General features: G+C 37.9%; 1 protein-coding gene across 4 annotated transcripts in view; it reads left to right on the forward strand.

Annotated features, from left to right (window-relative positions):
- Window positions 1-19,783, forward strand: part of MAST4 (microtubule associated serine/threonine kinase family member 4) — a 261,302-nt gene that overhangs the window by 58,084 nt on the left and 183,435 nt on the right. For all 4 annotated transcript variants that reach the window (XM_054054161.1, XM_054054163.1, XM_054054162.1 and 1 more), the window contains exon 4: window positions 11,316-11,437. In XM_054054161.1, the coding sequence (XP_053910136.1) occupies window positions 11,316-11,437 (122 nt within the window). The remainder of the gene's footprint in view (window positions 1-11,315; window positions 11,438-19,783) is intronic.

Below are 19,783 nucleotides of genomic sequence, written 5' to 3' on the forward strand. Positions count from 1 at the left end.
GTGTGCGGTGCACCTCTGTTCAGTCTCCTCAGCTCCTGTGGTGCAACATTGGGAGATTGCCATCTCCCTTTCTATAACTGAAAGGTAAGAGACCGTATTGCAAGAGTTTGTATTTTGCAGAGCTCTGCAGCTAGCTCAGTTGTCTCTACACTGAGCTGATAAGCTGTGCTGTTAGATGTAAAGAAAAAATAATATGCTTTTAACTATAGTTGGAACTTATCTAGCCTCCCGTCATCTCATCAATAACAGCCTTGAAACAGACTTCCTGCTTGGCTAATTGTCTCTAATTGTGGCAGGGCTGTTATCTTGCTAACCTTTAATTGATCTTATGCAAATACTAGTGACATAACACATACAGATTTCATTTTATAGCATTTAATCCAAAGCTCCTAAAACACTTTAAGTTACCTCATGATCTACAGAAGAGCTAAAACCTAAGAAATCATAGGATGTATATATTTTTTCTTCCTTATTACTTCTACTTTGATCAAGTAATTAATCCCAATATGCTCAGTAATTATTACTGTTGCCATATAACTAATCAGTGGTTGATTTCAAAATGGATTTTGGGATTCTTAGCTCAATTTTTGCATCGGCGATTCATTACTCTGCTAACACTAATTATAAGAAAAGATCAACAGCTTTTTATGGGCCATGAAGAACAAGCTGTTCTCTTATCCATGGGTTGGCATGTGCTGTCGGGACTAGGAAAGGGAAGTTTTCCCTGTTCATACGGGAGCAGTTGGTAGGGATAGAAATGCAGAGTTTTCACAAACATCATAGAATCATAGAATAGTTAGGGTTGGAAGGGACCTTAAAGATCATCTAGTTCCAACCCTCCTGCCATGGGCAGGGACCCATCACACTGGATCAGGCTGCCCAAGGCCCCATCCAACCTGGCCTTGAACACCTCCAGGGATGGGGCAGTTACAACTTCCCTGAGCAACCTGTGCCAGTGCTTCACCACTCTCATGGTGAAGAAGTTCTTCTTAATGTCCAGTCTAAATCTGCCCCTCTCCAGTTTATACCCATTCTCCCTCATCCTATCCCCACAAGCTGTTACGAATAGCCCCTCCCCAGGCTTCCTGTAGCCCCTTCAGGTACTGGAATGTTGCTATAAGGTCTCCCTCGAGTCTTCACCAGGCTGAACAAGCCCAACACTCATCCTGTCCTCATAGGAAGGTGCTCCAGCCCTCTGATCATCTTCGTAGCCCTAAGCTGTATAATTTTCTTTTTTTGCGCTAATACTGTTGAAAATGCAGTTTAGCTCATTAAACTTGGTGGATGGGGGAAGGATGAGTATAAAATCACGTGACTTGTCCCTTGAATCCTCTCTGAAAATGGTACCTTCCGTTTCTGTGCAACTGCTTATCACAACTATGACGTGATCATTTTAGTAGCAACATTTTCAAAAGATTATTCTTATTAATGGAGGCCCATTGGCACAGATAAAGGGAAGTGTTCCCTATTTCCTTTGTACAATATTGTTTTCCAGCTTCCAGCGACAGAACTGATTAACAGGGCATGTGCCACTGTTAACAATTGATGAACAGGGCGTGGCACACTGTGATTGTGTGGCTGTCTCTAGGGACACAGTTTGGTGGATACAGAGCAGGATGGCTGCCAGCTCTGGAGGTCTGTCAGATGTGCCTCTTTGCAGGAAATTTTGGTTCCTGCATTTTCTTCCTCTCACATATCAAGGTCAGAGTATGTTTCAAATTTGCTTTTTCTTTGTGATATTTTGACAGAACTGGATGTACTCAGTTTAGAAAGTCTTTTCAGCCAGTGCTCCCCGAGGGCTCTCCTCAACAGCAGTGGAGGGGGAGTAGCAGCCCAGTACTGCCATTGACACCTCCTTCTGGGTATGAAAGGTTCAAGAGCGAGGTGTGCATGAGGACTGGCACAACATTTGTTAGCCGTGGCTACCCAGGACCTGTACTGGAGTATTTTCGCTGCCTTCCTCAAAAGATTCCTTAAAGCACTGTACCATGTGTTAAAGTTTTTCCAGAATTAGAAAGAGATAGAAGCAAGCTATTATATTTTAAAGCATGTGGTGTAAAGCCGTCTTCTGTGGGTGAAGTAAGTATATTCTGCTATGAAATTTGAATTTTTAAATGGTTCTTGGCACACTGGTGGCAGAGAGGAAATTAGGTTTTATTTGTCATTGTCAGTTACCTTCATCTTTTAAGGCTTCGATCAACCTGCATACTTGAGTTGATTTTTTACTTTCACTTTTTACTGCGCCTAGCGCTATAATTTCCATATTCGTTGACATGTCTGGAGTCGGCATCATGTAATAGTCTGAGATGAGAACAGAAGATACTGTATTCCTGTCTCATTATTTTGCCTGTAACTCCTCGATTGCTGCTTAATTGTGTTTGTATCATCAGAACATGAGAAGTTGATTGTTGTTGAGATCAAAGCAAACTGTAGCCGGAGAGTGCCTAATTTGCAGATACATTTGCAAGTTGCCTGTTTTGAAGGGTGGAGAAGTAGAGTTTAAGCCTCTTTGGGATGCCTATACAAGCAGCTTGAAAGTTGTTAAGAATGATTTGTTGTAGTGGAAAAATAAAGTGTGGAGAAAATAAATAAGCATATTAAATTTTTGAAGTTTGGGTTGTAGCTCCTTAAGAAATACCCCCAAGAGCTGTTGAATTTGCTGGCTCAAGTATGCTTAGCAGTGTAACTACAGAAGCTCAAATGAAAGAACTTGTCTTGACTTAGTTAAGTACTTTGGTTTAATCAGCTGATTAACTAAATCTGAGCTTTGTGATGCTATGGTCCTGTAGTTCCTAGAACCTGAGCTTGTTGGTGCAAGACTGTGTCAGCAGTGTGTTTATAAATAAATCATAATAGCACATGAAGACTGCATTATCTGTACTCCTAGAAGTTGTCCTTTTTCACATATGGACTCTGTTGAGAGGATGTTGTGAAGACAATAGTCTGACCACATGTGGAGGGAAATCGTACCTGCTCCTTCCAGGATGATTGCTTTAACATAAGTTGAATGTACACCTTAAGAAATATTTGAGAAGAGGAGAAAGCACTTCCAATGCTGAATCCTTAGAATGAAGATTGAATGTTTGAAAGGAAAAGTTTATAGATGTTTTCCATTGAAAACAGGGCCAGGATTTTCTATGAGGAAACTTCACCTTTTGAAGAATAACTAAGCATATAGTTACATATAATTTCTTTAATTATGTGGCATAGCTATATGTAGGTGAAAGAAAAATAAGGGTTATAGTAGGGACTGAAGAGAAAATAGTGTGTTGACACAACATTCATGGTTGTCATTTGCTGTAGAGTTGCTGGGCATTTTTTTCTTAGTGCAACTGAAGATGTTTGTTTTGCACCTTATAATTTCTGTGAAGCAGGTAGCACAAAACCAGATATTGTGATGGTGGAGAGTTGGGAGCCAAGAATGTTGACAGCTGGCTGAAGTAGCTGCTCACATAGTGATTGAACTGAGCAATGGTGAGCTTTCTGAAGCTCTTAAGACTAGAGCATGTGTATTCTAGGCACAGCTTGACTGCAAGTCTGCCAGTATTTAGAGTTGCAGATAACAGCTGTCTCTGGGCTCTTCGTGTGCAGGATTCTTGTTTCTGCAAAATTAACTGTATATTAGAAGGAGCAATCCAACTGTCTCATCATCACTTAAATGTAGTTCAGTATAATTTGCTTTTGGTAGTATTGTGTGTTCAGTCTGAACCTTAAATTTCTGATTCTTCTCTTATTATCAGAGTTTCAAATCTGGACCTTCAAATTTTTCTAGAACAGGTGTCAACTGGGGGGAAAAAAAAGGATGAAAGGGAAGCAGGAAGATGTGTGTATTAGGGTTGTGTTGTGGGATGGATAGGCGATCTCGGTTTTGGAGCTACATATCAGAAATATGGTAAAAAGGTTTATGTTTTGGTAAGATAAAGAAAAGAAAGCAGCAGAATGTGCCTGTCTCTGAGCTCACTGATAAATAAGATGCCTCCAACTAATTATTTTGCTGAGTTGTATTTCAATAGAGTTGGGAGGTAGAGAACTAGAGTTGGAAATTGTAACTTAAGGCTGGTGGGTTTTTTTTCTTAATCATGTAATTATCAGTTTCACTGTCTGGCTAAGTCTACTGTTGTGGTAGACACTTTTGGTATGGACAGCTTAAATAAAACCCAAACAAACCAAAACCAAGGAAACAAAAAAGTGAAAGATCCAGGCCCCCAAACCAAACACCACCCTCACCCCCCCAAATCTACATAAAATTAGAGAAATTTGGTGGTGATCCCAAATGCCTTTTGAATATTTTATTGCTGTCACAGTACTTCAGTAATAGATTTCAAATTGTCAAAATATAAATGTAACTGCAGTGAGCATCTGTTAAGAGGAACTTCAAGTAATTTCCATATGACCAAAATTCTGTGTTGACTTTTAAGCATATTTCAGTGAGAAATTTGTTGCAATCATGGAAATACTTATTTCTGTAAGGGAAATGAACTATGAGATGATTTATTCTTGCAAACTCACTTATAAAGCAGTCATGATTCTGAATCCCTTTGTAGTTAATGGAGGCTTGATTTTGTATTTTTTTTTTAGTATATTTTGGGGACAGATCTAAGCCTACATTCTACTAGTTTCTGGGTTAAAACTAGATGTGTCCTTTTACACTTCCAGTTTTGCCAATATTGAGGAAATTTTAAGATGGATCTGTTGCTTTTTTAAAGATCATAATCTCACCCTAAGGTTTTACCTGTGGGCCACGTTTATTTCGTGACTGACCAGATACTGCACTTCATCTAATTTTAGAACGTGAAAGCAAGATAGAGCATTTTAAGGGGACACTGTAGTGCATCAAACAATGAAAAATCTGTAATAATTGTAATAGGATTTTTTTAATAAGGGCTTCTTGTACAGTAACAAAAGAAATTGTAATTGACTCAGTTGTAATTACAGGCTTAACTGGGTAACGTTATGTTTAGTAAACAGATTGAAAGAGTAGTTTCACCTCCTTGCATCTAACTGGGAAATTGGCATTGTCCATTAACTTCAACCATGTGCAGCTGAGTAATAAGCAATACACGCTGATCTTCTTAAGTTGTGGGCTAGAAATGAGTCTGGTGGTAATTTGAAATTTAAGTAAAGTTTTTTGATGCAGCCACAATAAAATAAGACAAAATACTGAAAAGTTTTCTAGTGATATCTTTAAATACATCTGCTATTCTTTGACTTCCCTGTTACTGCTAATGGGAATTATGGGCTTTAATTCCTGCCACCTCTGGATGTGAGAATTGATCCTGAAATTTACAGCCTCCACATCTCTTCCTACAGCAGGTCTGTCTGCAACAATTACATTTGAAGCAAGTGCCCTAACCTCATCATAAAACACTGATGTGCGAGGTTCTTTGCCTTTCACCTGGTGAATTTCTGAAGCTGTAGTGAGGCTTTGTGTGTCTGTGGAGTGAAGGTGATGGTACGTTCCCTCCAGGTTTGTTTTCCACAGCTGCTCAGGCCTTTTGTGCATGGCCGCGGCTACCCTGTGATGTGCTGAGGCTGCCACTGCTGGTGGGGAGCCAAGATGGCAGGGGGGTTGCTCCAGTATTTCCACCGTGTGCAGTGACACCTGTCAGTGAACTCTTCTGTCTCTGGCTTTCGGAGAAAAGCAGGAAGAGGTAGTAGTACCTAACTATGTTTCTTTTCAGTGCATTTCTATGACCTAGAGTGATTGCAGTAGAGTCCTATTTTGCCTTCCATCATGGCTTACTCCTGTTGCTCTGAGGCAGCTCATGTTCAAGACTTCTAAAGGGAGGTGAGGAGTGAGCAGTCCACTTGAAACCGTGCTTGGCGAACCTTTTCTCTTGAGAGAAAATCAGTTAATTTTTTAAATTCAAAGTAGTGAGGGAGAAGAATCTACTTTCTGAATGGTTTTTAAATAATTTGCACTTAAGTAATAAATATGTATAAAACAATTAAATGAAGCGATGTCAGCATGGCAAGAGGCTATTTTGAAGGCTATTTTACAGTAGCTAACCCAAACACATTGGTGCTTCCTTCAGTTCAGTCTGTGGTATGCTGTAATCATATGCATAGCTTCTGCATGAGACTAATTGTGTCTGTAGTTACTGTCAGCCCAAATTCAGATGCTTCCATTTTAGCAAATTACAATCCTGTCTTCTGTTTACAGTTGTGTAATGGAGAACTGCTTTTAATATTTTCATAAAAAAAAATCCATTAGAAACTTTCAAGATACTTTCTTTGTATTTATCTTTTCAGTTTGATTGACAAAACAGACTTTCCAGCAGTGCAGTCTACACTGTCCTAAGTACTTTTGTAAAAGTAAAAACTTATTTGGATGCCAGAAGGTTTTGTCCATAATACACGATTGTTAAAACATCAGACTGTTGAAGATTTGAGACAAATAATTTCTAAATTATAGCTGAAAATTGAAGATTTATAGGTATGAGATGTAAGCTGATTTAGTAATTCTCAGACATCCCATTGGGATATGGATTTGAGGGGAAGAGGGGGAAGAGAGTAATACTTCAGCAGGAGGAAAGATTTTTCTAATTAGAATAAAGTCCACCTTCTGTGACTGATCTTTGAGGAAGTGTGTGTAATTTTTCAGTCTCTCTTGGCCTTTTACAGTAAGGCAAACAACAAGTATGCACACAGTGGGTACAATGTAAGACGTAGCAGATTCCATTTGGACTACAAATATCCTTATAAAGTAAGCTAGGCCTGTCAGAGTTGTGGTCAAGGGGAAGATGACACTAGTCTCCAGTGATATATTACCTAGTCCATCAAGGATTGTGTAATACCATTAAATAATGCTAAGTTAGTTCCATTATGCTATCAATTTAAGTCACTTTTCATTGCAATATTTTGATAAATGTGCTGGACCAATGAGAATTGCTTTCAGATGTGGGAAGAGATGGCAGTGGTTACAAGCACTGTTGTGACTTTAGGCTGTCTTGAGAGTTTCCGGTGCAGAAGGGTAACAGAGATGCCAACTAAGCCTCTGCAGGATTCTTGGGAGGAAGTTGTTGAAGGCCTCGTTGGGAAGGCCATTTGTATGAACAGCTGATGAAAGTACTAAGAAAATTACTGCCAGTGTGGCAGTGGTCTGTTGTTGGGTGGAGATTACCCAACAGCGTTTGTGCTGTATGTGAGCTGAAGTACCAAATTAAGATAGAAGAGTTGAGGTGAAAATCTTCCCCTCTATCCCCCGCAAGTCAGTTCACTCAAAAGAGGGAAAGTAGCTGCTTGGGGCATTAAACTTGGAGGGAGAAATGAATGCAGTGTGAAAATCAATAATGCATTTCAGTTCAAGTTTTATGTGTAGTACAAATACTTAAATGACAACAGCAAGGAAAAGCATGCTTATGTGTAAATTTAAGGTGTATTAAATATAAAAGGGGGAAATGTGTATAGTTACAAATTAAACTGTAGCAGGAGAAAGTGTAGGAGTACTGTAGTAGCAAGAAAAGGGAGGAGTGGATAATCTGAAGGGGTGATTTAATTTTTTTTTTAAATGGAGAAATGCAGGGGGAGCTGACTAAGTCATTGTGGGCAGGGACTGTTTTATTGTGTGGTGGCTTAATGCAGCAGCACCCTAATCCCTCAAAGGAAGTAGACTGAGTTTGAAAGCAAATTTTTTTTTCTATAAGAAATGTTGATGTTCCATTTGCTTTTGGAAATGAAGAAGCTTCATTGTAGTCTTGTAAAATATGTCCCAAGTGTTCTTATTTTAAGAAGTGCCGTATTCCAATTACAGATGTTGTTTTGTGGATATTTGTTGCAGTTAGCATTCCTGTAGGTAACTGCATTCTCCTGGTAGTATCTGTCTGCGTAAAGGTTAGTGTTATTCCCAGTTAAGAGATTTATCTGTTACCATATTTTTGCCTAAGCATAGCTAATTTTGCTTCTGTAGAAAGTGTTATTTATTACATGCCATTTCTGTGTTTAAAAGCACATATATTTTTACACATATATGTGTAAAAACACATATAAAAGCACATATACGATGAAAAGAACTGGACTTCTAGACAGTTTGCTGTGCTTGCCTAAATTTCAGTATGTTGTGAAATACTGTGCCCTTGGGGCTCCTATTTGAGGTAAGGATGGGGGGAAGAGATCATTCCCACATCACACATGGTTACATTTTCAGTGGCAATTTTGATCGTGCCAGCTGCCTAATTAGCTACTCCACTGGTCCTACAACATTATTTTAAATACTTCTAGAGATTAATCATGCAAGAAAAACAATGGAATATTAAGTGAGTTCTTAAGATACAGGCATTGGCTCTGATGCTGAGTTAATCTACTCTGCTTTCTTGTCAGTCAGGCAAAATCTCACAGTTGAAGGAAAGGCTTAGTACAAGATTTTCTTGTTGTGAAGAGTAGGATTGCTTCTCCTCTAGCCTCTACTGAAATAGCTTAAACTCTCTTTCAGATATTTGAGCAAGATAAAAACTGAGTAAAATAAAGAAGCCTGTAAAGGTCAAAGAATAAAGGTGTCTACTAGGGATGTTCTGTGACATGGTAAAGTACAGAATGCCCTGTTCTGGGTGACTGACATGAACAGGAATCACAATATTGGCTCTCCAGACTTTGGATCTGGCTACCATTTGAAACAAATAATAACAAGCATTAATAATAGCGCTTATTTCTCACATGCCTTTTTCCTACTAGATTTCATAACTCGTTATTGAAACCTTTCTGGCTTGGGATCCAAACCTAAGCAAAGCAAGATAAATTTGTGAGCAAAATACAAATAATTGCCTTCCATTTCTTTTGCAGAGTGGAAGTTCAGTGGGATCCATCTGAAAGGAAATTAAGTGTAGTCTTGGAAATGCCTAGTGCCCGAAAATGGATTTTGAGACTAGTTTCATACTCCTACTAGAAAGTGCATTGGTTAGCCAGAGTGTTACTCTTCCCCAGTGGTAGAACAAACTTTTATAAACAGACCTCTTGCTTGCATTCTCCTTTGTTTTAATGGTCAGAGGAAAACTCTGTCACTTTTCAAGTATCAACTCCTGCGATGATTAAGAAATGCACTAAGAATATGCTACAGTGATCAAGTTGCAAATTGTTTAATGTTTTTCCTGGAGGTTTTTAGAGTGGGTTAAAGCAAGCTTCTAAGAGTGATTTGTGTGATATATGTGTACTTAACAAAACAGGTGTTGCTAAAGCATTTTACTGGTGTCATCATCAGTGATATGATGTCTTGATTAGAATTGTCTTGACTTTGCTTGAGTTTTAGAAGCCTTTTTGTAGAGTTTCATTACATTGTTTCTCAGGCTAGAATGCAGACTGTAGATTTTTGTAATGGGCGACCCAGCACTCAGAAATGCCTGGTTTCACTCCAAGAACCTCATCTTACCATTGGCTCTGAGGAACGGAGTCAAAAAGCAAGTAAAGAAAAACTATAGATCTTTCTGATGGGGAAATCATTAAAGAAATGAAATATTACCTATTTAAACACAAGGTATGTATAACTTAGTCTTTCCCACTCACTTTTTAATTCTGTTTTTCTTGCCTGGCTGAGAAGGAGTAAACCTTTTGAGGTGATAAATAAAGCCTGTAACTGAGTGCATATGTCACTGGCATATTCCAGGATTGACATCTATGGAATATCAAAGACGTGGACATTATAATCAATGCCTTAAGCTTTTTAGAACATCCTTGTAGTTAAGGATGGTGGGAGCCTATGTAAAAAAGGTAACCAGAATTTGATAGAAACAGGCAGAGAGACCAGATGGGAAATTAATGCAGTTTTTCCAGTTCTGGAAAATGTTATCCTGGACAATTGTGCAAGAAAATGTAGTTTTTTTGTACATTTTTCTTCTAGTCTCAGGCAAGCTGTTAGCAAATTGGCTGAAAAATGTCTATGGGTTCTGCTTTACCTAGTGTAACAAAGAACAATAGCACATTTTGAAGACTTATTGGGAAGCATTAAAAAGACTATATTGAATTGCTCCTTGGGAGCTCTTTGAGTCCCAAGACAAGTCAGTTTCCAGGGACCTCAAAAACTCTCTGTGGATCCGCTGTTAAAAATAAGGTTATGAAGCTGAGGTGTTTGATTTCCTGCCAAACCTGTGCCCATCTATACCAGGGTGCAAATCTTGTCAGTGGTCACATACATACCCGCTCCATAGTTCTCTGAGGTGACAAGATTAATGAGGTGGGAGTTAGTATTCGGGAAACCAGTGCGGTTTGGAAGGTGGTTTTCATTTGACCTGTTCAGTCAAAACCTTGCATTGTGTTTTTGACCTTAGATTTGAGCAAACACTCTGCCCCTTCCCTCCTTTCGAATTCTCTCTTTATAACAGCTTCTAAGATAAGTTAATTGCTTTGGTAATGTGATGGTCTTGCTTTTGCATAGTTCTCAGAGGTAACTAAGAACTTAAGGTGAATGTATTTGGTAAGATCAGTATATAGCCTCTTATCCTGTTTATTTACAGTAACTGCAAATAAGCAAAAAGAAACAGTATCGTCATGTTTGTCCTCTTAATATAATCTCTGAGTATTTTCCCTGCTGCTGGTTTGTGGCTCAAGGGCTTCCTGAAACAGAGATGCTTTCTGCCTAGTTAGTACCTGTGGGGAGATGATCCATACTAAGTGGCAGTGTTTTGAACATGGTTCCAACCTTTGGGTTGCACTGTCTGAGCTTGCCAGGTAGTGAGTACAGCGTCCGTTCTTTGAGGCCGATGCAAGCACTCCTGAGGAACGACTGGCCTGCACCTTAGTGATTTCTTGTTACTTGGGAATCTGACTAAGGATAATTTTTGGGGAACTGAGTCATACGTATTAGGTAGATTATAAGAAATTTTGGTGTAAGAGCATAGTAGTTCCCACTCATATAATAATTGTTATCCTCATAGTAAGTGCCTGATTCCTATAAACCTCACATTGTGTATTAGACTTCGGACCTTATTCCTTCCAGGGGTAGTTAGCAGCTTTAATTTATTTATTTTGTTTTGGTTTGGGTTTTTTGTTTTTTTTTTTATTTTTATCTCACCTTCAGAATTTAGGTTTCTTTGGTTCAGACCCACCATTCTGGATGTTTGCATATTTTGTTGCATTAATTATGTTTCTAGGTAGGAAAAAGGTACAGTAGTGAAAATACTGAATAAATGAATTTGCCTGAGAGGTGTAGGTTGTGGAAGGGCGATGTGAAGGGCTAGCATGTGAACAATAGGAATTCTGTTCTGATGGAATCCTCTCTGGTCAAGGCTGTAGCAAAACAAATACTTTTAGAATGGTAAGACCATAATCTAATAGTAAACTCTGTCCATTGTATTGTCTCATCTGCAACATCTTTTTTAACTTGATAGGCAAGTATCTGCTTCCCAATGCAACTGGACAGCAGCTGTGGCAACCTGCAGAAACCTCTAACCTTGTTCGCATGCGCCACCAGGCACTTGGGCAGTCAGCACCTTTACTTACTGCTAGTCTGGTGAGTAACTTTTTTCAAAGCTGGGAGCGTACAAAAAAAAAAGTGTTGCATTTCTGTACCTGTTGGTGAGGGGGATGGGGATCAAGCGCAATTTATTTCCATATTAACCTCTCCTCCTTAAGCTGCATTTTTCAAGTACCTAATGCATTCTGTGTACAAATACTTAATATGTTGAGTGCAGCTGAATAACATTTATGGTAGCAGTAACTCTATATTGGGTTACTGGATTTTGTATAAAGTCTGAGCTGAATATTGCATGAATGTAGTTGTTTGCATTTAAATGGTTTCTGTCTTTAAAGAAACAAAACCCCAAACAAGCCTTTTACGACAGCAATAGAAAGTAGCTGTCCTTTCTACTGAGCATTCTTTGTTATTAGTGTCTTTGTTCCCACTTTCTACAAGACTCTGTTCTCAAGAGAACATGGGTGTATGAAGCCAGAGCTTAATTAAATCTTTTGGATAAAATTATAAAGGAATAGAAAGGGGAAGAGATGCTTCATACACTTGACCTTTCAGCTTTTTGTTTTCAAGCATCCATTATACTGCTTTGTGCTTCTGTTTATTAAGATCTTAAACGTTGAAGTTGAATGTAGGACTTGTATACTAGCCTATACTTTTCTGAAATTATTTTAATGAATCCATTTCACATTGTATAAAAAGAGCAGAAAGGTTTTATTAATGTTTTCCTCACCTTTTCTGCCTCTTAGTGGGTTATCTAAACTTTGATGATCCCTGTCAACTTTCCAGGGGAAACTTGTTTTTTTTTTAAACACAGTATTCAGGTTGAAGATGGGTATGCGGAACAGATACCGCCATGCCAGTTTTTCATATCATATTGGTATGTAGATGGTTGGCTTCTCCATGAGTCTGTCTGCAGTTGTATTTCACTTCAGGTGCAACAAATCCACACTTATAAATGTAATCCTGGCTTCTGCTCAGAGCTGGCATTAGTTGTTTGTGGCTCTTTGGGGCAGCTGTGATTTATTTGACTTTAGACTTATTGCAAACACTTGATTCTATTGGATGTTCTATGCTTTGAGCCCTAATATTTTTCAGGGAATTAAGCATCAGTACTTACATTTTCTAATTTATGGGAAACATTCTTTACTGTGGAGGAAGTATGTAGATTACGTGTAGTTGAAATGAAAAAAGCAGATGAATGGTCTGAGATTTAAGTTGCCTTGAAATTGTAGATTTTTTTCCTTCTTTTCTGTATTTGGGAATTAATGTAATTTCTTCTAATGATCTAAATTAACTAAATTTAAAAAGTGCTGTGTGGCTATTTGGTTCTGTGTTTCTATTTGCACAACTATTGTGTGGTGCTGCTATGGTGCTGCTAGTAATATTGTGCTTTTATTTTAATGTAGTGCTTAAACTATAGGGAGAGGAAAATTCAGCAAGATTTTAACAAAAAGTATGTTAAATGTTCGTAAAACAGCAGACGGATGAAAAAGTCAGTAAGCCATGTTTCCCTGAGGGCTTTTATCTCATCACCTATTGAGTTTTCTTGGATATTTGTCTGCCACAGATGTCTTCCTTTCTGTCTCTCTGCATCTTTTATCTATGCCTAACTACAGCTTCTTTCATGCTGCTGCAAGGGCCTTGAATGCATATCTGAACAGATTTTGCATGGGGTAGAGATTCAGGTAACTCAGAAGTCTGTATTTCTCATCTGTAACTGCTGATCAGACTTGCCTCATAAGGTGGTTAATGTTACATTGTCACATACGCAGAGCTCTTCTCAAGCCTCTGACAAATATTTCGCTGTCAGACTGCTGAAAGACTTGGGCCTTTACTTAAAAGGGGCCATAAGTTAGGGTTCACACCCTCTTCTCTTCCCCACCCTGCCTTTTTTTTGTTTTTTGATCTTGGTTCTGAGCTTTGACGGAGTTGAGTTTGGAAGGCCTATTGTTATGGTCTAGAAATAGGAGCTTTTTAATTATATTCAGGAAAGAGTTGGACCTAATGTAGAAGAGATTTGTATGAAGAATTTCCATGTAGCTATTTAGTCTGAGTTGAAATGATTTTGAATGTAATGTGTCACTCACATTATAATTAGCTTGTTATTAGTTCCTTTACTAGAACCAATCATTCTTGCTGAGGTAGATACCCACCTGAAGTGGATCTGACTGTGAGCCGTGATTACATGCCAGTATAGGCAAGAATGACAAGCAAGCAGCTCAAAATATGCACCTGTGATTAGTGAAATTGCAAATAGGGTATCAAAAGACTTACTTTTCCTTTTTTCTGTCAATAATTTGTAAAAACTTCCCTAGATTACTTAGTGTGTCACAGATATCAATCTTTTTTTTGTGGGCAATTATAGATTGAGTTATGGAATATTAATTAAAAATGGTCTGCAGTTGTTGAATTAAATTGAGTTCAATAGCTATGCATGATTCACTCCTATAATATAGACATGTGGACTATAAATTAAATTAAAAATACTCTTTCTGTATAGAACCATGTAGGTGGGTTAAAAGTGTGTTTGGGGAAGGCTGACGTTCAGGTGAATGGGCAGTGTATTTGGTTTGCTGGGAGCTTTTAATTTAGAGTTAGCTGAGTGACAGTCTTGTTACTCTTCCACTGCTGGCAGGACTGACTGTGTTGAAGTGTCCACAGCAGACAGATTCTGTCATGGTCATGCAGACAGTGGGAGTCTGCAGCAAGTATTAACACAGACTTAGAAACATTAGGAAAATGATACAGAATGTCTTCCAACACTAAATATAAAGGTGAAGTTGAGGTGTGGATCAATTCCCCTTTAGGATGTTCTCACAGGTCAAGTGTTGGTCTGGTTAGTCTCTTCATCTCTGTACAGTGGAGAACGACACATGCTGCTGGAAGGCAATTCAGAGTGTGTGTTTCAGTGCTGAGTTTTGTGGGAGTTTAGGGAACCTCTTGTAGAGCTACTTTATCTGACTTTCCTTGTCCTATAGGCTGACAATTGTATTGCCTGATTTCAGGCATCTAATTTAAGGTAGAATGAATTGGCGCCTGAAAGCGCTTCTTTTGTAATGAAGAGGTTTAGGAGTTAGAGTTTCTGCCTCATTCAGTATCCAAAGTTTGGGAGTACTTCTGTCCTTTCCCAAATTTCATCCTCCAGTGAAACATCTACACTGTATTTGGCTTATAAATTCATGGTCAAGACTGGTTGTGTATGTACTGAGCATAGTTTGGCTGTTCCTTTTGTTGTGGAAGATGAATACTCATGGTATGAATTAAAGCAAACTCTGAAAGTCTTGTTATTTCTTCTTGGAAACTTGCAAGATAGTAAAATGACTAAATTTTGAGTTGGTTTAAAAATGGAACATCTTTGATTAGTAGTAAATAGTGGCTAGTAACTTAACAAAACTAGAAGAAGGGTAAGGCTGGATTTTATGAATGGCTTATGTCCTTTCCTAGTAAGCAGTGATGAAATGTTTTGTCCAGGTATGACTAGAAACTTTTGCTGCTTTTTAGCATGCTGTTCACCTCTTCAGTTTTTTCAAGATTTATATCTTGATCTTCTCACCACCACCACCTCACACCGCCTGTCAAAGTATATTTGCTTTCCCCAAAACAACAGAAGACTGAATTTGCAAGCATCTGTACACTGGTGTACTTGCTTTTTATTGTCACTTCGTCAATGTTTATTTGTAAGAGTGGTCTTAGGGAACCTGGAGGGTGGTAATTATATGAAGTGCTGTTTTATTAGATGGATTGCTGAAAGAAAACAAAAGAAGAAATGTTCGGTATCTATGAAAAGCAGTTTTACTTCTTCAGAAAAGGCATTGCTTCCTTCTTTGTTTTAAGTAGGATAATACTGAAAATGAGTGTCTTTGTTAAATATGCTGTAACTTCAGCAAAATTGACATAATGTTGACAGTTAATATGAGAACTGTTTCAAAACTAATTATGCTAATTAGAACATAACTACCAGTAATTGCATGTATTCAAACAGCACACCAACACCCTTTTGAGTGTTTTATTCCCCAGATGCAAGACGACCATTTGTTGCCTGAGAAGATGCAAAATTATAGCTTAGACAATAAATGATTGCAAACAAATAAACTACATTCTTTAGAAACTAATTGGTTAGATAAGTGAATGACAGTGTCAGTTCTGCTTGGTCAAACCACATAACTTAAGACCTTTATTTAAATGTTTAATTTTAGAGTTGTAGGGTATTTTTCAAATCACTAATTGTATTTGGTTTTATCTAAGGAGTATGAGGCGTAGCTGATTTTATTTTTAAGTAAACTTATTCAAGAGCAAGAGGAACCTGCAACTGAACCTTGGGTTGCTTTAAGTTTTCGCCCTTTCTGTCCAGGAATACAGGTCTTTAATACCTAACATTGTTAGTTTTGTCTGTGAGCAGCTGTTTAATACTCTGCAAGTTAACAAGCATGTATAACAATGACAGTTGTCAGAAACAAGAAGAAGATATGTTATGAATTGCCTGTGTAGCTAATCTTGGATCTGTCTCTAAAATCTCCCCCAAATAATTAGCTAGATTTCAGAAATAATGAATCTCAACTGAGGAAGTTATTTGAATGCTAAGCCGTTTTATAGATTTGAATGCTGTATTTCTTGTTTGATTTAAAACCAGCTCATCATCTAAGACTACTCACTGAGAATCCTTTTAAAATGGAAAGTATTTATTCCTATGAAATACTAAAATTGCCAAGTAATGGTAGCAGGTTTTCTGTGCTTCAGTTGCTTCTGGTTTTTAAGACTAGAGAGTTGGTCTCCCTTGTGTATTTTATTTCAGTAACTCCTTACATATGAATATATATTTGCATTCATGTTTCTTTGTCTGTATTTGCTTTCTAACAAATTCTTAAATTGCAGTTATAATTCAGTAGTTATTTCTAATTTAGTAGTAGAGTCTTTTTTTAAACACTCCTTTATACTCAATATGTGTGCACAACAAAAGCCTGGAGTACACCAGGTCCCGAGCCATGAAACTGTAATGCTTGCTGAGAAACTGATGAAAGAAGTGGATGACTGGGTGCTCTGCTTCACAAATATACATAGATCTGTATTTGTGTATATGATTATTTTTAATATAGTCACTGCATCTTTGGGTTTAAAACACACTTGTAGATTCATTTGCTTCATGGATTTATAGATGTGATTACTTTTCTAAATTATCTGCCTAAAACTAACGGCTTTATTAATTCTGATGTTTTTCTTGTTCACTCTTGGTTGATGAAATACAGAAATGGTGATCACCAGGGTTAACTCTCTTCTGACAGAGAATTGGGAACACATCTCGTACTGCAGAGTTTCATTAGTTAAAGAATAATGGAGAAAGTCAGTGAAATAATAATCTCTCATACAAACCTGACCTAGGTTAAGAAGTCTTGCAAGCATATCCAACATACCTTAGAAACATACCCACTTTGTGGTGAAGTATATCTTCTCCCATCAGCTTCATTCTATGTTTTAGAATGGAAAAGAGATGATACTCCAAGTACGTTGCACAGTAGATACAATCTTCTTCTGTAATCTGATAACAGTACAAAAAGAGTGTAAGATCTAGCTATACATTCCTATTTTGCACGTGAACACCATGCTTCTACTTTCCCTGAACAGTGAAAAGGCTCACTAGGACCAGTTTCCATGGGCTGTTTAAACGATCTTCCTTTGCCTATGTTGTCAGCTGAGCATGCCTTACTCCTCTACACGTCCATTTGGTCTGCAGGACCTGCACGGAGATCAATAAGCTAGATTAACTGTTGTGCTTCACCCCTAAAACTGAAGCTTCTGACTGCATGTTAGTAGTGACTCAATAAGGGCTTATTTTCCTTGACTGCTGGGATATATGAGTTCTCTGTGTATGGTGCTGGTGCTGGTAACCTTAAAGTGTCATCTAGAATTGCGTTTCCAGTATCTATTAAAAAGACAAAAAGTGGAAAGCATTTGAAAAGTGAGGCCACAAAGCTTAATGCTTATAAAATTAGCCATATGAGAAACAAGAGCATAATGGTGGTTCAGCAATGAACTATACAACCAGAAGAAATTGGTGTGTAAGAATTTGTAGTGTTTGAAGTTTAGATGCCTTCTGGGAAAACAACCATTCTCAGCTTGTTGCTGGACTTTGCTTAGAGGATAACTGAATAAAATGTTTTCACCTGTGATTTACAAGGAATAACACTCAGGAATATAGTGATGGACTTCTTTGACCTTAGATCAAAAGCTTCTGCAACCCCTTGAAGTATTTATAGGAGTGGAAATGGGAAGGGGGTAAAGAGCGTAAAAAGGACAAGGAGAGCAGGAAAAGAATGAAAAGTGATTGGCACAGGGATGGATTTAGGAAAATTTAGCTATAATGCTGCCTCCTTGTCCCCATCACAAAATGCAGAAGGAAACTGACTATTGTGGTTTGTGATTTTGTTGTCTAGTCAGTTAACATGTTAATTCAAACACTGATTCATCTACACTTTTTAACATTTAATGAGAAAACGTTTAACGAGTTACAAGGAAGTTATCCTTTACTTAAGGAATATGTGCTGATGTACAGTTCCGCTGTGGATGGTCTGATTTCCTTTCTTGGAAGTGTATGATAAAATTTTAAACATGTCACTCACAGCTCTGACTTTGAAATAAATGGTATAAAGTAGGCATGGGGGAATTCCATTGTAAGTGCAGGGAAACAGTCTACACTACTGCTGTCTGCATACAGGATCCGAAGGCATAGTAAGAGGTGTTGATAATTTAAAAGTGAGTGCTCCCTGTGTTGCTTAGGTGAGTAGCAGTAGGTTAGGGTGTTATTTGGAGTCTTAGGGGGCAATTACAACCTCTCTGACTGTTCTTAGTAGTCTTAGCAATTTGGTACCTATGCATAATTAGGACGAGACAATTAATTTAAAAAATGCTATAGTGGATAGTGCTCTGCTGATCTGAATCTTGATATTGAAACTATATACTGTCAAACTTATTCTTGAGCATTGTGGAATTTTTTTCCTGGTGCTTCTTGAGAGTAATTATCACTATAGAGAGTAATTATCACTGTAGAAAACTTGATTTCTGCTGTGGCAGTTTCAGTTGGCAGAAATGCAAATACTGAAAGTCTTCGAACTTCTTAGTGAAGTTTGGCCCAGAATGGTGGACACTTGGAAGCTGATGAGGTATATACCTTTCTGCTCAGTTTTTTTTTGCTGGAGGGCTGTATCCTTCTATTAAGGGATAACTAAATAAGACATATTTTTAGGTTGATGAAGTAATTTTTTTTTACTCTCTGTATGTCAACATGTTCTCATGCCTATTGTACTTGCAAAGTGACTGTAATGTAGTAGATGATGGAAGCAGGCAGCATGGGAACAGTAACTCTCGTCCTTCAGGCTAAAGTACTCCCATGGTTCTGATGATGGCTATAACTCTCAAAACAAAGAGAATTAAACTCATTTGAATGACACTGCTGACTTATAGGCACTGGAGTGGGGAGGGGAAACGTAGTTTATTCAGATCTTGCTGGAGGGAATGGAAATTCCTCTTTGATTTTTCTTAGTTCTAAACAAGCAAAGATGTTTTAGCAGGGATTTTTCTGCAGGCATTTTTCAATATGAGAACACGCTGCAGAGCCTGTTTTTGTGTTGGATGATGCACTGCTATCTCTAATCTCTTAAAAGCAGATGCAATTTTACCAATCTAAAAATTTAAGTGGGTTAACTGCCACAGTTTGGTCTTGGCATACGCTGCTAGGTGTTTGAACATCTGGGTTTAATACCTGTTCATATTCTTGCAAGCCCTCCTTTGGGTTGATATAACAGCGACTTAAATTCTTCTGACTTCACTCATGAGACACAGTCTCCAAGTTTATTCCACTCTTCTGCATGCTGTCACAGTGGACTGATGATTTTGAGCATCAACTCTGCTTTCATCCCAGTAAAGCTATAAAGTTTCTACATTTTTTCTTTATCAAAATATGCCCCATATGTCTATATCCAGTTCCATCATATTTTATTAAAGCAATAGTACAGTAAGATCATTGTATCTATTAAGAATTTTCTTTCATCGTGTTGTGGAGATAAAGAAACTGGGATAAATGCTCAAGTCAACCTGGTGTCACTTCAGTAAAAGATGTAATAGTCAGCAGGAGACTGGTTAACTGCTATTCTCTCATGAATACATTTAACCTTGTAATCATTGCTGAATATCTGCAGTTATGTGGTGCAGTGGAAGATACTCAGTGTGTGGTCAGTTAAATTCAGAAATGAGGATTGGCTTTGTAATACAGAGTAACTTGATAGTGATGTACACTTGGCTGATCACAGATTCCCAATTCTCTGCGTTAGGTTGTCTGTTCAGAAAACAATGAAAGTTGTATTACTTTAATTGCATGGCCAGTGAAAGCATATT

Source organism: Cuculus canorus, chromosome Z (assembly GCF_017976375.1).
Source record: "Cuculus canorus isolate bCucCan1 chromosome Z, bCucCan1.pri, whole genome shotgun sequence".
NCBI classification, from domain to species: domain Eukaryota; kingdom Metazoa; phylum Chordata; class Aves; order Cuculiformes; family Cuculidae; genus Cuculus; species Cuculus canorus.